This window comes from Triticum aestivum, chromosome 1A, assembly GCF_018294505.1.
Source record: "Triticum aestivum cultivar Chinese Spring chromosome 1A, IWGSC CS RefSeq v2.1, whole genome shotgun sequence".
Classification (NCBI taxonomy): domain Eukaryota; kingdom Viridiplantae; phylum Streptophyta; class Magnoliopsida; order Poales; family Poaceae; genus Triticum; species Triticum aestivum.
In genome coordinates this window covers 479,271,665-479,288,153 of record NC_057794.1, presented here as the reverse complement: position 1 = coordinate 479,288,153, position 16,489 = coordinate 479,271,665, and the positions used below count along the sequence as shown (strand labels likewise).

Here is a 16,489-nt window from a genome sequence, read left to right as displayed (position 1 = left end):
AGGACCCATTCCTTTCCTCCAGCCATGTAGCCGCGAAGATTTGCCATAAGACCAAAGTGTCTCATCGCATCATCGAGATCATAGTCACTATCATCATCATCATCATCCTCATCCTCATCCGAGTATTCATGTTCAACATCATCTTGTGATTGATCAATTCCTAGAGAGGGCAATTCATTAGATAAATGATCATTTCTATAGTTATCTTTATGAATTCTAATAGCTCTGGAAATGATATTGCTAATGATTCCAACATCTCCTTTGGCACTCGTAAGATTAGTAAGCTCAAATAAGCAGTCACCAAATTTGGGATCATTGGAACTCATCTTAATCAAAGCAATAGACTTATGGAGGATTTCATCTAGATCTTTCAAGGAGTAATTAGGAAAGAGTTCCTCAAGGAATTTCCATATGGTGTAGGCGCACTTAAGAGTCGGCAAACATCCAATCAAGTTTCTAAGCAAGCCTCTAGTGATAAGATTAACAGTTCTAAGATTGCGAATCATATCAATATCTTCATCTAGGGTAGGGTGCAAAGGATCAACATGAGGTGCACAAGGGCTAGTAATGTACTTGTTCAAATGATATTCATTGAAAATCTCAACCATTTCATTTTTCCACTCATGAAAATACTCTTCATCAAGAATAGGCACTCTATGTCTAAGACTCCCCAAAGTAGACACATCCATCTTCCTCCAATGGTATTTAAACCAAGGCAATGGAGACCAATGCTCTGATACCAATTGAAAGGATCGAGAAGAGGTGTCTAGAGGGGGGGGGGTGATTAGACACTAAGTGCCAAAAGTTGCAGTTTTTAATATTCTTAAGTTTAAGTGAAGTTTAAGCACAACTTTAACAAACACAATACATATCAAGCAAGGATGCAATGAGTATATGAGCAGCGGAAAGTAAAGCATGCAACTTGCAAGAATGTAAGAGAAGGGTTCGGAGTATTCAAACACAATTGGAGACACGGATGTTTTTGTCGTGGTTTTGATAGGTGGTGCTATCGTACATCCACGTTGATGGAGACTTCAACCCACGGAGGGTAACGGTTGCGCGAGTCCATGGAGGGCTCCACCCATGAAGGGTCCACGAAGAAGCAACCTTGTCTATTCCATCACGGCCGTCGCCCACGAAGGACTTGCCTCACTAGCGCTAGATCTTCACGAAGTAGGCGATCTCCTTGCCCTTACAAACTCCTTGGTTCAACTCCACAATCTTGTTGGAGGCTCCCAAGTGACACCTAACCAATCTAGGAGACACCACTCTCCAAGAAGTAACAAATGGTGTGTTGATGATGAACTCCTTGCTCTTGTGCTTCAAATGATAGTCTCCCCAACACTCAACTCTCTCTCACAGGATTTGGATTTGGTGGAAAAAAGATTTGAGTGGAAAGCAACTTGGGGAAGGCTAGAGATCAAGATTCATATGGTTGGAATGAAATATCTTGACCTCAACACAAGTGTAGGTGGTTCTCTCTCAAAAAATGTGTATTGGAAGTGTAGGTATGTTTTAATGGCTCTCTCCATGAATGAAGAGTGGGTGAAGGGGTATATATAGCCTCCACACAAAATCTAACCGTTACACTCAATTTACCAATCTCGGTGAGACCGAAGGGAAAAACTCGGTCGGACCGATTTAGTAAATCTAGTGACCATTAGGGTTTTCAGTGGGACCGACTAGTTCAACTCGGTGGAACCGATGTGGTAGGGTTAGGGTAAAACCAAAACTTGGTTTGACCGATTACTCAAACTCGGTGGGACCGATTTGGGTAATAAGCGAAACAGAGAGTTGGCCAAGCAAACTCGGTGGGACCGATTGCATATCTCGGTGGGACCAAAAATATTGCAACAGGTAGCAGAGAGTTTGCAAGACCATCTCGGAGAGACCGAGATCCCATCGGTGAGACCGAACTGATTAGGGTTTCTGGCAGTGGCTATGTTAACTAAACTCGGTGGCTCCGGATAGAAAGAATCGGTGGGGCCGAGTTTGACTTTTGGTTTAGGTCATATGTGGATGTGGGAAGGTAGTTGAGGGTTTTGGAGCATATCACTAAGCACTTTGAGCAAGCAAGCCATTAAGCAACACCTCATCCCCTCTTGATAGTATTGACTTTTCCTATAGAAGACTCAATGTGATCTTGGATCACTAAAATAGAAAATGTAGAGTCTTGATCTTGAAGCTTGAGCCAATCCTTCGTTCTTAGCATCTTGAAGGGGCTCCACATCCTCTAGTCCATGCCACTCCATTGTTGAACTTATCTGAAACATACTAGGTAAAAGTGTTAGTCCAACAAGAGATATGTTGACATTAATTACCAAAACCACCCAGGGAGCACTTGTGCTTTCAACCTCATTCCCTATAAGTTTTCTATTCCTATGATATTCCTACCCCATGGACCAAAGGAGACCTTATTAATTTGTTCTTGTAACATTAATTTATTTCAAATTTTGCTACTCAAGTTGTACTAAATCAACAACAATTAACATGAATCGGATGAAGCAATTAGGTAATCGTAGGCTTAAAATATTGCCTACATTATTCAGTAGAAGCAAACATTATGCTACACAATAAGGGTTCTCTCTCATCCCGACTAACCGGATAAACTTGTTTGCCCCGTGAAAATCGCGCAGCTCATAACGCTCGGCTTGGAAAGTCATCACGAGACACACGCCTTTGAATATAATTTTTGAAAAATCAAATGAGGAAAAATACATGAGAATTGCACTATTATGAAATTTCTATGAATATCCTCTATGAAATGTGGAAGAAAGAATTTGACATATTGCTTACCTAAAAAATAAAGAATTTGACCTGTAGTCGTATCCTTGAAGAAAATTATTTGAGTTATTTTTTGCGGTGATTGTTTTGTTGGGATTTTCTTTCAATTTTTTTTGAGATTTGATGGGCGATTGCACACGAGTCGTTGACTGCATTGCGTGAGCGAGAGTGCTATGTGTTTCCATTATTAATATTTTTAACACAATAGCTAAATGTAAGTCGACTGACTTTCATTCTTGGGCCAGTTGATTTTGAGAAGGGCGAAGAAGTTCGCCAGAGAGAGGCCGGAGAGAAGGAAGGAGCTTGCTGGAGGGCTACCGCATCATCTATCGTTGATGGGGGATGGGGGCGGCAGCACGACGATGGTGCAAGTTCACCGAGGAAAAACCGGTCATCGTTGGGGCTAGAGGGATGGCGGTGGGAGGAGGTTCCGGGGAGGGCGGGGCGGTAAGGCTGCGCGGGAGCGTGATCGGCCGCGGGTGGTTCGGCCGCCGGTCCGTGCGGGCTGGGGAAGAAGAAGAGCTGGAGGAAGAAGAATGGCCAGGCACCGTTGGATCTTTATCGGATGTTTCAAAAATGATAATTTAAAAGTTAGGCGACTTGTCTAATTTTGACGGAGCGGAGCAGTCCCAAACATGCTGTTGTTGGTGCTGTGTGCTCGCCCATTTTCAGTGTCCACCACACGTCTCCCTCCCTTCGCGCGTAGGCCTCCTTTGGTTTCATCTTCCTCGCTGCTCTTTTCCGATTCAAAACTCCAACCCCCTCTCCCCTCTCCCCAAACCCCCAAACCCTACCATGTCCTCCTCTACCGACGCCATGGCGTCGCCTTGCTCCCATGACCAATTCGACGGTAAGCGCCTCTCCCCACAGCCCATCCCTAACCCTAGCCCCAGCCCAGATCCTATCTCCGCCGCCTCCCGCCGCAGAACCAGACCGTGAGACGGTGCTGAACTACGTTTTCCAGGCGACCTCCGACGACGAGCTCTCCATCTTCAAGGGTACGCTGCCCCCGTCCCAGATTCCGGCCCTGATCCAGTTTTGGTGCTCGAATGCTAACATTTTGGGGGGCCCAATCCGTTGCAGAGCTGGTCACGATAATACTGGACAATGGCAGGGGCCGCCCCAAGGAAGCGATTGAGGAATTGAGGGTGGAAGATGTCGGGCAGCTTGAAGGTTTCAGTGCGCTGCACATTGCGGCCAGTAAAGGGAGTCTGGGGGTGTGCAGGTACCTCGTCGAGGAGCTGCTGGTAGATGTGGATCTGGTCGACAAGGAAGGTCCATCTATCTTCAGAACCCTAATCTATTGGTTTAGGACCCTGCGCACACATTCAGTCTAGGTTTTGTCAAATTGTATGAAGTGCTATTTTACATGCTGGAATTATTGTTCACAAGGGTTGCTTGATCTGTAAGTCTCATGATACCTGACTGTTTTTTGCTTTCTCTGGGTTTGGCATAGAGGTGCATTATGATAATCCAGCTTTTTGAACCAGCTTTCGCCGCGCCTCCAAGCTCAGCACAACACAGTCCAGCAACCATAAACAGAGCCTAAGATTATCTACGTCAGTATGAACCAATGTATCATAACCACCAATATTTATCTCACAAAATTAAATTATGATTTATCATATTCTGTTGTGCTAAATCATGATCATGCAGCTTTATATGAAATGAATCTGTCTTTTTAAGGGAAGAAATTAGTCAGGCTTAATTATGATACTGAATGTGAATACCCTACATAACACCCGCAAAAAAAAGCCCTACATAAGCACCGCTGATATAAATAATTAAATAGGCTACTCTTTGAGGGCAAATTCTTTATTTTAGGATAGTTTGGTTGTTTAATTATTGCACATATGTATGCACTCCAACTCTGAGGATGCATTTGATTCTTCTATTCGGGTAGTCTAATATCTAATTTTCATGTGTCAGTTCCATTTAACCAATACTCTCTCGAGCATTATGAAAATCCTGCTTCATATTATATCTAATTCGATGGGTCTACTTTGTGTGCTTGGGGAGCCATATCTAAATTCCATGCTCTCAGAGAAGACAGAGCAGTGTTAGGAAACTTCTGCGGTGAGATGCTTTTGAAGATAAGACATACTTTGATACAAAAAAGATCGCATTTCTTGCTACACCGAGAAGTGCGTTGATATAATTTCATTTTTGTCTGTTTGTCTGCTTTATAGGTAGAACACCTCTCTTGTTTGCAACATACCACAATGGGGGTACTGCCGAATATCTTCTTGATCATGGCGCTAATCAAGACAAAGCTGACCACGATGGGTCTTCCCTGTTACATTATGCCGCTGAATTAGGTCCACCTCTATAAACACATATCTCTGTTCTGCATCTCTGCATTGCAAATTGTTTTGTGTTATCTTAGTCAGAGCTATTTGCCTTTGTTTCATATAGTAATTTACTAATATTGTTCTTGTGCTAATAATTTATCTTCAAATCTGATGGTTAGGTTCTTGTGATGTGTCTCTCTATTCGGAAGTACATGTTGTTTTAGACTTATTAGGCTGTTTGAGAATGCGCGACATATTAGGTTTCCAAGTAGAAGTTTGGTGGTATTTCCTGATATACTCTTAGCTGTACTAAATAATAATCTTGCACACGCTTCTAGTCAAAGTCATCGATATATTTATGTTTAGCCATTAGCCAAAGTTCTACCATCTGCATGCATGTATTGCATCAAACCAGGGCTCTTTGTGTAGCATAATTACTAATATTTTGAACACTTTAACATGGATATAGTGTCCATTAGCTGTTGTGCATGTGCAATATCGTAAATGTCACCTAATTGGGAAGTCAAATAACCTAATACATGTCACTATAGTTCCAGTCTTACATGGGTGTGGTGTGACAATAATCTGATAACTGGCTTAATAACCTGGTTACCAAGTGGCTATAATCGATAACCTGACAAGCGAGTGGCTCTAACCTGGCAATTAGTAACTAAAAAAAGTTACCGAAACATATCTACGTGGGATCTAGTTTCGACGGTATCATTACAGCAAAGCCAACAATGAGAAGTTGAGCACAGATCGTCAATCGGATACACGATTTGAGAGATAGAGAGAGAGAGGGAGAGGTAGGAGAGGGAGAGAGAGAGAGGTGCAGGACGGGAAGGCTCCGGTGCAATGCTGCTACCTAATCTAGTCCTTTTATTTTTTTCATTCTCTCTTATTTCTTTTTGTGTGTTCCCTTTCAGGGTTTCCTTGCGAGACTGGCTTATTTGGTTTCTCATATTACATTCTTACATAGAGATAAAAATACCTTGCATACTAACTAGATCCATAAAACCAGAATTGTTGTGTTTGTGAACCAATCTCCTGTTACTGAATTGGAGAGGTCCATGCTGCACTTTTGGAAGTAGGAAGTAGTGAACTGTGAACCTGATGAACCATGAATTGAGTAACCATGCTGAAGATCATGGTCTTATCTTATTGAATATCCCCCTTGATGGGAATTAGGCCCCATCCCTAAATACCCCTATTAAAAATTAACCTAATTATGATTTTTTGGCTTTTATTCCTTCCAATCCAAACAAGTCCGCATTGGGCTTATTGTAGCACATGATCAAGGCAAACACAGGTCCAGGATACACCAGAAACAAAAGAAATTGTCACAAAAAAATACCTATCATCTTACCTTATAAGCTCATGGATTCTTTTTAGAAGAGATTGCCAGAAAACACCTCCCCTCTTTGTAACAAGTTCCGTGTTTTCTTCCAGGCAATTGTGAAATGGTAGAGCTTTTGCTTGCAAAAGGAGCTTATGTTGACCCGGTGTCTGCTTATGGAACACCACTTCATGTTGCTGCTGGTAAAGGGCATTATGGTGCTATGAAGATTTTACTGGACCACAATGCAGATGTAAGTTCAAGTACATACCATTTCTGCCTCAAGTTACTCTACATGTTTCAACTTTAATTATTTGTGTTTTGCAATTTTTTCCCTCGGCTTGTCATGTTCTATTTAATTGATTGTTTATGGTTGCTTGATGCTGCTATGGTGTTTGTGCTGCATAGTTAACTCTTGAAATCATCAGTACAATTTTTCTTTTCTTTTGCGTGCCCCTAGTTAACTCCGCCTATGTTGTCTCAACATAGCCAGTCCCAAGCCCGGGTAAAGGAGGAGGGTTGTGATAGGCTTGGCGAGCCAACGTAAAAACTCAGCCACTCTTATGGAGATGAACATTTTGGGGCGTAACCCTCTCAGCGATGCGCTACATCGGAATCCGGGTGGTGGAAAATGGGCAAGGGCCGGGCCGTCACCCCCAAGGTGGTGTGCTGTATCTTGATCCGGATACGGTGGCAAGTGAGCGAGGATCGGGTCGTCGCATCCTTAGTGGCGCGCTACATCGGCGCCCGGATGTAGTGGAAAATGGGCAAGGGTCTTCGCATTTGACTCAACGAGTGCGAAGGGTAAGGAAGCTAGCCAAGCCTAGGAGGATTCGCTTAGGTAGCTGGAACGTAGGGTCTCTGACAGGGAAGCTTCGGGAGCTAGTTGATGCAGCGATGAGGAGAGGTGTTGATATCCTTTGCGTCCAAGAAACCAAATGGAGAGGACAGAAGGCGAAGGAGGTGGAGGATACCGGCTTCAAGCTGTGGTACACAGGGACGGCTGCAAACAGAAATGGCGTAGGCATCTTGATCAACAAGAGCCTCAAGTATGGAGTGGTAGACGTCAAGAGACGTGGGGACCGGATTATCCTGGTCAAGCTGGTAGTTGAGGACTTGGTTCTCAATGTTATCAGCGCGTATGCCCCGCAAGTAGGCCACAATGAGAACACCAAGAGGGAGTTCTGGGAAGGCCTGGAAGACATGGTTAGGAGTGTACCGATTGGTGAGAAGCTCTTCATAGGAGGAGACCTCAATGGCCACGTGGGTTCATCTAACACAGGTTTTGAAGGGGCGCACGGGGCTTTGGCTATGGCATCAGGAATCAAGAAGGAGAAGATGTCTTAAGCTTTGCTCTAGCCTACAACATGATTGTAGCTAACACCCTCTTTAGAAAGAGAGAATCGCATCTGGTGACTTTTAGTAGTGGCCAACACTCTAGCCAGATTGATTTCATCCTCTCGAGAAGAGAAGATAGGCGTGCGTGCCTAGACTGTAAGGTGATACCTGGAGAGAGTGTTGTACCCCAGCATAAGTTGGTGGTTGCTGACTTCCGCTTTCGGATTCGTGTCCAGCGGGATAAGCGTGCCAAAGTCGCTAGAACGAAGTGGTGGAAGCTCAAGGGGGAGGTAGCTCTAGCGTTCAAGGAGAGGGTCATTAAGGAGGGCCCTTGGGAGGAAGGAGGAGATGCGAACAATGTGTGGACGAAGATGGTGACTTGCATTCGTAAGGTGGCCTCGGAGGGGCTTGGAGTGTCCAGGGGAAGGAGAAGCGAAGATAAGGATACCTGGTGGTGGAATGATGATGTCCAGAAGGCGATTAAAGAGAAGAAAGATTGCTTCAAACGCCTATACCTGGATAGGAGTGCAGACAACATAGAGAAGTACAAGATGGCGAAGAAGGCCGCAAAGCGAGCTGTTGGTGAAGCAAGGGGTCGGGCATATGAGGACCTCTACCAACGGTTAGGCACGAAGGAAGGTGAAAGGGACATCTATAAGATGGCCAAGATCCGAGAGAGGAAGACGAGGGATATTGGCCAAGTCAAATGCATCAAGGACGGAGCAGGCCAACTCTTGGTGAAGGACGAGGAGATTAAGCATAGATGGTGGGAGTACTTCGACAAGCTGTTCAATGGGGAGAATGAGAGTTCTACCATTGAACTGGACGACTCCTTTGATGAGACCAGCATGCGTTTTGTGCGGCGAATCCAGGAGTCTGAGGTCAAGGAGGCTTTAAAAAGGATGAAAGGAGGCAAGGCGATGGGCCCTGATTGTATCCCCATTGAGGTGTGGAAAGGTCTCGGGGACATAGCGATAGTATGGCTAACCAAGCTTTTCAACCTCATTTTTCGGGCAAACAAGATGCCAGAAGAATGGAGACGGAGTATATTAGTACCAATCTTCAAGAACAAGGGGGATGTTCAGAGCTGTACTAATTACCGTGGAATTAAGCTGATGAGCCATACAATGAAGCTATGGGAGAGAGTCATTGAGCACCGCTTAAGAAGAATGACAAGCGTGACCAAAAATCAGTTTGGTTTCATGCCTGGGAGGTCGACCATGGAAGCCATTTTCTTGGTACGACAACTTATGGAGAGATATAGGGAGCAAAAGAAGGACTTACATATGGTGTTCATTGACTAGGAGAAGGCCTATGATAAGATACCGCGGAATGTCATGTGGTGGGCCTTGGAGAAACACAAAGTCCCAACAAAGTACATTACCCTCATCAAGGACATGTACGATAATGTTGTGACAAGTGTTCGAACAAGTGATGTCGACACTGATGACTTCCCGATTAAGATAGGACTGCATCAGGGGTCGGCTTTGAGCCCTTATCTTTTTGCATTGGTGATGGATGAGGTCACAAGGGATATACAAGGAGATATCCCATGGTGTATGCTCTTTGCGGATGATGTGGTGCTAGTTGACGATAGTCAGACGGGGGTAAATAGGAAGTTAGAGTTATGGAGACAAACCTTGGAATCGAAAGGGTTTAGGCTTAGTAGAACTAAAACCGAGTACATGATGTGCGGTTTCAGTACTACTAGGTGTGAGGAGGAGGTTAGCCTTGATGGCCAGGTGGTACCTCAGAAGGACACCTTTCGGTAGTTGGGGTCAATGCTGCAGGAGGATGGGGGTATTGATGAAGATGTGAACCATCGAATCAAAGCCGGATGGATGAAGTGGCGCCAAGCTTCTGGCATTCTCTGTGACAAGAGAGTGCCACAAAAGCTAAAAGGCAAGTTCTACAGGACGGCGGTTCGACCCGCAATGTTGTATGGCGCTGAGTGTTGGCCGACTAAAAGGCGACATGTTCAATAGTTAGGTGTGGCGGAGATGCGTATGTTGAGATGGATGTGTGGCCACACGAGGAAGGATCGAGTCCGGAATGATGATATACGAGATAGAGTTGGGGTAGCACCAATTGAAGAGAAGCTTGTCCAACATCGTCTGAGATGGTTTGGGCATATTCAGCGCAGGCCTCCAGAAGCTCCGGTGCATAGTGGACGGCTAAAGCGTGCGGAGAATGTCAAGAGAGGGCGGGGTAGACCGAATTTGACATGGGAGGAGTCCGTTAAGAGAGACCTGAAGGACTGGAGTATCACCAAAGAGCTAGCTATGGACAGGGGTGCGTGGAAGCTTGCTATCCATGTGCCAGAGCCATGAGTTGGTTGCGAGATCTTATGGGTTTCACCTCTAGCCTACCCCAACTTGTTTGGGACTAAAGGCTTTGTTGTTGTTCTGCGTGCCCCTAGTTGTGTAGTTGTTGTAATGCTACATCTCATCATAGTGTCTTGGTAATAAGCATTGAAGTGCTTCATCCACTTCCCTTTCAAATCCATAGTCTTCTGCGTGTCTTTCCCTCATATAATATTTCCCTGTTGGCTCATCCATCTTCCCAAATAAGCTGTGGGTGTGACCATGTGAGGGCACTGTTGCCTCCCAAATCATTCTCACTGCTGGCGTCATGCAACATCATCTTCGTTTTCTGGTTGTGGTTCCATATTCATGTTGTAGTAACTTGTCTTCTTGATGGCTGCATTGCTTTTGTTGGGGTTAGAGATCCCAATGACTGGCCGGTGATGATTAAAAGATTGAATCTTTCTTGAAACAAAATAGTCTGAATCTGTAAACTAGAATGGCATGCTCCATTAATATTGTGGCAATGTAATTCACATTAGATTCGTATGAGCAGAAAGGCAGTATACCCATGCAATGCTGCTTGCAGATTCCATGTAAAAATCATAAATAAATGCTATGTGGTGGTAATCGTGGCATTATCTTTGGACTGTAGGAGCATGTATGTGGGCTCAATGGCATTAGGGCCTGATTACCAATATAATCTTGACAAAAATAACATTCTAACTGATTTTACAGTGGGTGTACCGAATCAATTTTCTTTGATGAAAGCTTGCTTCATCAGTTTGTTCTATGTATTTACCACTGGAGCTGACATCTTAATATTTCTCCAGTACAACAAGATGGTAAATGGCGTGACACCTCTTATTGTTGCTACAGATGCCAAGTCAATGAAATGTATCAAGCTCCTAGTTAAGGTGTTGTACATTCATCTGAGCTTTGTCAAGTCCATGAATTTTGTTGGGTACCCATTTTCTATGTTTATTTTCCATACTGAACTTGTTTTTTCTTACTTCCTTTTCTGGCATTTGTTTTTCATACTGGCTGCAGCTTTGGCACGCTGCAATTTGTGACCCCTTTGTACCGGACACTTTCTTAACCATTTTTTTTTCTGAAAAAACTTGTGCCATCAATTTGGTCGCTATAAGCATGATGATAACAAGTCAAACCAAAACAACCCAGTTGATCTTGAGCATTCATAGGCAGTGCCATTAAGGTCGTATTCATTCCTGAAAGTGCAAAAATATGAAACCCAGGCCATCTGTAATAGAGATCTGTACGTTTTTTTCGTCTGTGATAGGCTGGTGCCAATCTCAAGGAAGCTGCAGCATATACAACTCTCCACGCGGAAAAAGTGGTTTCAGATTAATTTCTCAATTGCATAATGGAGGATGTTGATGCCAACCGTGATGTTCCTTTTTATGTGAGTTAATCTCTTCGCTACTACTTGCAAAAATAGTTCTAAGAATGTGCTACAGTAGGAGCTCATCATTGTGTTCCTAGTTCGTAAAGATGACATTCTGCCTTCCCCATAAGTGGCTGAGGTATTGTGGCTGGGGAAGACATCTGCATATGTGCCATGTTGATATTAATAGTTACCTAAACATGGTACCAGTTCATGACAATTTTGCCGGTAATTTTTGTACTTACAGTACTGAGCATGGATGTTAGGAGATTATCACGAGCACTCGTAATATTAGGCTTGTGTAGTCATAGAAATTTGAGAAAAGATATGCTTATGTAATCAAATCCTTTCCCCCCGTATATGTACAGCAAAATTTCAGGCAGTTCGTTCATATTTTATATATCGAATGCATCCTGCATAGAATTGATTTAATTGATGTTCTGTATGGTTCAGCAGGGGCCTATGCTTAAACGGAAAATCATGACATCAGGGCTTATATCACGAGGGAGCAACTCTTTAAAGAACAAGGATTATGTTGTCGCAGCAAAATTGTACAGTAAGGTATGTTAAAGCACCATATATTTCTTGCTGTGTTTAGCCTTCCAGCATTTCATTTTATGTCGCATGCATTATAGTGGCCTACAACCTGCATAGCTCCCAGTCTGAAAATATTTGAGGTTCACAACTTAATATATGATTTCGAAAGGACCGTATCCTGGTTTCGCATTAATTGTTGAATGCATAGTCCGAAGTAATACTTTTGGGCAACAATATACCAAAATACCTGGAGCTCCACATGGAGCTGGGTGTCGTTTATCAAAACCTTTGAGTCATGGGAAGGTTCGTACTGAAAGGGTCCAGGGCGTAGACTCCAGCTGGCTTTGTTATTTCTATAATAACTTAATCAGATTTTGTTCAGAATCGGGTTCAGCTGATAGTATGCAGTGTCTTTCTTTTTGTTGCTTTGGTCATGTATCTTCTCAATTTTGTGGTGCAAAGCACTCATTTTGTGATAATGGATATGGACTTTGAGATATTCTTGTACTTCCACTCAGGTATAGTCAGGAAAAAAGTGTCACCTTGATGACTAGTGCAATTTATGTGAGGATGTGATTAGGATTTCTGTGTACTGACCATTTTTTTGTCAGACAACTATATTATTGTTTTGGAGTTGTGTTGCCTTGCTTGCACTTGTCTAAAACACAGGGAGGACCTACTTTGTTTTTTGTCTCAATTAATAAAGACTGCATTTTTTGGGTCTGTAGGATCGAAAGTATGTCTAGAGGGGGGGGGGGGATTAGACTACTTGACCAAATAAAAATCTAGCCTTCTCCCAATTTTAGTTCTTGGCAGATTTTAGCAACTTAGCACAAACAAGTAATCAACCTACACATGCAAGTATAGCAGCGGAATGTAAAACAATTGCATATGAGGGTAAATGGAGGAGTTTGAGGGAGCAAACGCAATGTTGACACGGAGATTTTTGGCGTGGTTCCGATAGGTGGTGCTATCGTACATCCACGTTGATGGAGACTTCAACCCACGAAGGGTAACGGTTGCGCGAGTCCACGGAGGGCTCCACCCACGAAGGGTCCACGAAGAAGCAACCTTGTCTATCCCACCATGGCCGTCGCCCACGAAGGACTTGCCTCACTAGGGTAGATCTTCACGAAGTAGGTGATCTCCTTGCCCTTACAAACTCCTTGATTCAACTCCACAATCTTGTCGGAGGCTCCCAAGTGACACCTAGCCAATCTAGGAGACACCACTCTCCAAGAAGTAACAAATGGTGTGTTGATGATGAACTCCTTGCTCTTGTGCTTCAAATGATAGTCTCCCCAACACTCAACTCTCTCTCATAGGATTGGATTTGGTAGAAAGAAGATTTGAGTGGAAAGCAACTTGGGGAAGGCTAGAGATCGAGATTTATGTGGTTGGAATGGAATATCTTGACCTCAACACAAGTGTAGGTGGTTCTCTCTCAGAAAATATGTATTGGAAGTGTAGGCATGTTCTGATGGCTCTCTCCTCGAATGAAGAGTGGGTGGAGGGGTATTTATAGCCTCCACACAAAATCTAACCGTTACACACAAATCACCAGACTCGGTGGGACCGAATCATGAAACTCGGTCAGACCGATTTAGTTCAAAATGTGAATATTAGGATTCTCGGTGGGATCGACATGTCAACTCGGTGGGACCGATTTCGTTAGGGTTAGGGCATAACGTAATCTCGGTGAGACCGATTACACAAACTCGATGAGACCGATTTTGGTAATGGACTAACAGAGAGTTGGTCAGGTAAACTCAGTGGGACCGATTCGCTCATCTCGGTTGGACCGAAGTGTTACGAAAGGGAAACAGAAAGTTCACATTGCAATCTCGGTGGGACCGATCGCTCATCTCGGTTGGACCGAAACGTTACGAAGGGAAACAGAGAGATTACAATCCCATCTCGGTGAGACCGAGATCCCTATCGGTGAGAGCGAAAAGATTAGGGTTTCTCGTAGTGGCTATGCTAACTGAACTCGGTGGCGCCGGATAGAAAGAATCGGTGGGGCCGAGTTGGATATTTGGCTTCTTAATAGTATTGGCTTTTCCTATAGACTCAATGTGATCTTGGATAGCCAATGTTTTATCTTTAGCATTTTGAAGGGTCCACTTTCTAATCCATGCCATGCCAACCATTGAGCTTTCCTGAAATATTCATCTTGGAATAGCATTAGCTCAATGAGCTATATGTTGTTAGAAATTACCAAAACCATCCAGGGATAGTTGCACTTTCAGGGTCTCACAGTAGTTAGTCGGGAAGAAAACACACAAGGAGGACTCGAATGAACGAGTGGGCTGATGTTAAAGCAAGCTGTTTAATATAAGTTACTTAGTTCAAAAGATACTCTGCAGCTATGTGCAGACTTCTTGTTAGGACTAGAATGAACGTGTACTTCAACATTGTGCTATATAATTAGTAAATGTATGTTAGGCTGGCTTTTGTAGACTTGCTAATTTGTATTTTATGTAGCTTAGTATGAATTTATCTGCAGCTATGTGCAGATTTCTTGTTTGAGTGTTCACAGCTTCCTGACTGTTTTTTGCATTCAGTTTACTAATTCAATTTTTGTTAAAAAAAACTTAGTAAGCTCAATTGTCTATTTGTCTTGTGTGACGTAGGCAATGGTGCTTGATGCTGATGATGCAGTCTTGTTCTCAGACAGGAGCCTTTGTTGGCTTCAACTGGGTGATGGAAAAAAGGCTTTGCTAGATGCTAATAGATGCAGAAAAATGCGGCCTCACTGGCCAAAAGCTTGTCACCGGCAGGGTGAAGCTCGGATGCTACTGAAGGTTACATAGAGGATATGGCTGCCTTTTCCTCCTGGTGCCGCAAATAGTTTATGATCATTCACCTGGTCTTTTATCATCAGGACTATGAGGGCGCAAGTGAACGGTTCTTGGATGGACTCAAGTTGGACCCAGTGGACACTGATATCGAGGCTGCATTACGGTAAACCCATCTGCCTCTTTGGTTACACTAATGCCTTTGACGATGACCTTGCATTGGCGGCTGGCTGGCCGTGTTTCAGCACATCTCAAGCACAGTATTAGCTATATGTTGAACACTTTTTTTTTGCGAGAATATATGTTGAACACTTGCCTATGCTGCAAGTACATGCATGTGCCCTTGTCATGAGACTGTCGAGAACTTGTGAAGACATTGGCTATAGCTCCGTTCTGTTTTGTGTTTGTTAGGATTTCGGAACGCCACTTTGTACTGTTATCAATGCCAATGCCATCTTGCCATACACCAACCTAACTCTGACGTATAGTAACTCCGTGATCTGCCCTTCAGTAGTATTTTACTGAAAGTATTTAGAAAGAGGCGTGCATGTCATATTCATTATCAATTTATACTGTCTTGCAACGGCACCTAAATTACAAGCGCCAGACATAACAATGCAAACATCTGATACTTCTCCTTGGACTATTCAGGGAAGCTATGAAGTCCTTGAAGACGTCTAGGTCTCGGAGCATGAGAGCCAATTGACTATTTGGGTGTTGCAGGGAAGTCAGTTGAAGACTTGAAATGGGTCAGCAGGAGTTTCTACGTTTGCGCAAAGACCGTTTTCCGTTCGAAAGTAAAAACGACATGTCTGACGGACCGTGGTATGACTGTTGATGCATGCAGTAGCAGTACCCGGTGGAGACTCTCCAGTTGCCATCTATCGTGTATCAGGCTCTTATGTCAGGTTTTTGGGTCTTCGACGAAGCTCACTCGTCTGCGGCGTCAACCGAATGATCGCAGCCTCCGCATTGGTCTTGTTGCGGTGTTGCTGAATTCCCTCACTGCTAGTGTTTTTACTACTCACGTTGGTACAATGCAGTCACGACAGAGAAGAGGGGGATGTTTTGTTGGTTTTGTTCGCCCTGTGGGTGCAGAAGAAGATGAGAGCTAGCAGGAGCTTGCTGGCTACGGTTTGGCGGCTGCTATCTGTTGTTTTTCTGAACTCGGTTGGTTGCTGTGTGAGGTGGTTCGGACAATGTAACGATGATTTCAGAAATCAGGGAGTAAATGGCAAAAAACTACTGCTTTTTTTAACCCTCGGTGAGAACTACCACAATTGGAAGGCCTAACAAAACGGTAGCAGTTTTACGCTAATTCATCGTAAATTAGTACCACTTCCAGTTAAGTACTGAGGACCGTGGATTCCTCCCTCTAGCTTTTCTTCTACAGATTCGGTGCCGAGTGCTGCTACCTCGGCCGCTAGCAATTCGCTGTCACCAGTGAGCCCCCAGCCATGATTTCTTCTCCCCTTGCCTCCCGAGGACCCTTTGAAGCTGACTCCTCTTTCAATTCCAGCTCTCAGTGCCCTTGATTGCCTCCGTTTTCGAGCTCGTCGGCCACCGCTTGGCTTTGACACAGGAGATGGAGAAGGGATTTGAAAAAAAAATTGTTTGCTTTTTATAGCGACTGACATGTGGACCCCTTCTGTCATAACAACGAACTTAATGGGGTTGACTTTTGTGCCACAACAACT

The 16,489-nt window shown here is 43.9% G+C and overlaps 1 protein-coding gene across 5 annotated transcripts; it reads left to right on the top strand.

Moving 5' to 3' along the window:
* The first annotated feature begins 3,466 nt into the window (after positions 1–3,466).
* LOC123058480 (fibronectin type 3 and ankyrin repeat domains protein 1) lies at positions 3,467–16,050 on the top strand. 5 transcript variants are annotated; one of them, XM_044481224.1, is made up of 11 exons: positions 3,468–3,782; positions 3,868–4,059; positions 4,974–5,102; positions 6,525–6,664; positions 10,886–10,969; positions 11,353–11,475; positions 11,914–12,018; positions 14,628–14,798; positions 14,879–14,958; positions 15,444–15,541; positions 15,640–16,050. In XM_044481224.1, exons 1-6 carry the CDS (start codon positions 3,620–3,622, stop codon positions 11,419–11,421), a joined length of 777 nt encoding a protein of 258 aa, XP_044337159.1. In that variant the 5' UTR covers positions 3,468–3,619; the 3' UTR covers positions 11,422–11,475; positions 11,914–12,018; positions 14,628–14,798; positions 14,879–14,958; positions 15,444–15,541; positions 15,640–16,050. The 5 variants fall into 5 exon arrangements, with proteins under 5 accessions (XP_044337145.1, XP_044337159.1, XP_044337139.1 ...); XM_044481204.1 differs by having other exon boundaries at positions 15,444–16,050; XM_044481217.1 differs by having other exon boundaries at positions 14,628–14,958.
* Positions 16,051–16,489: the final 439 nt, after the last annotated feature.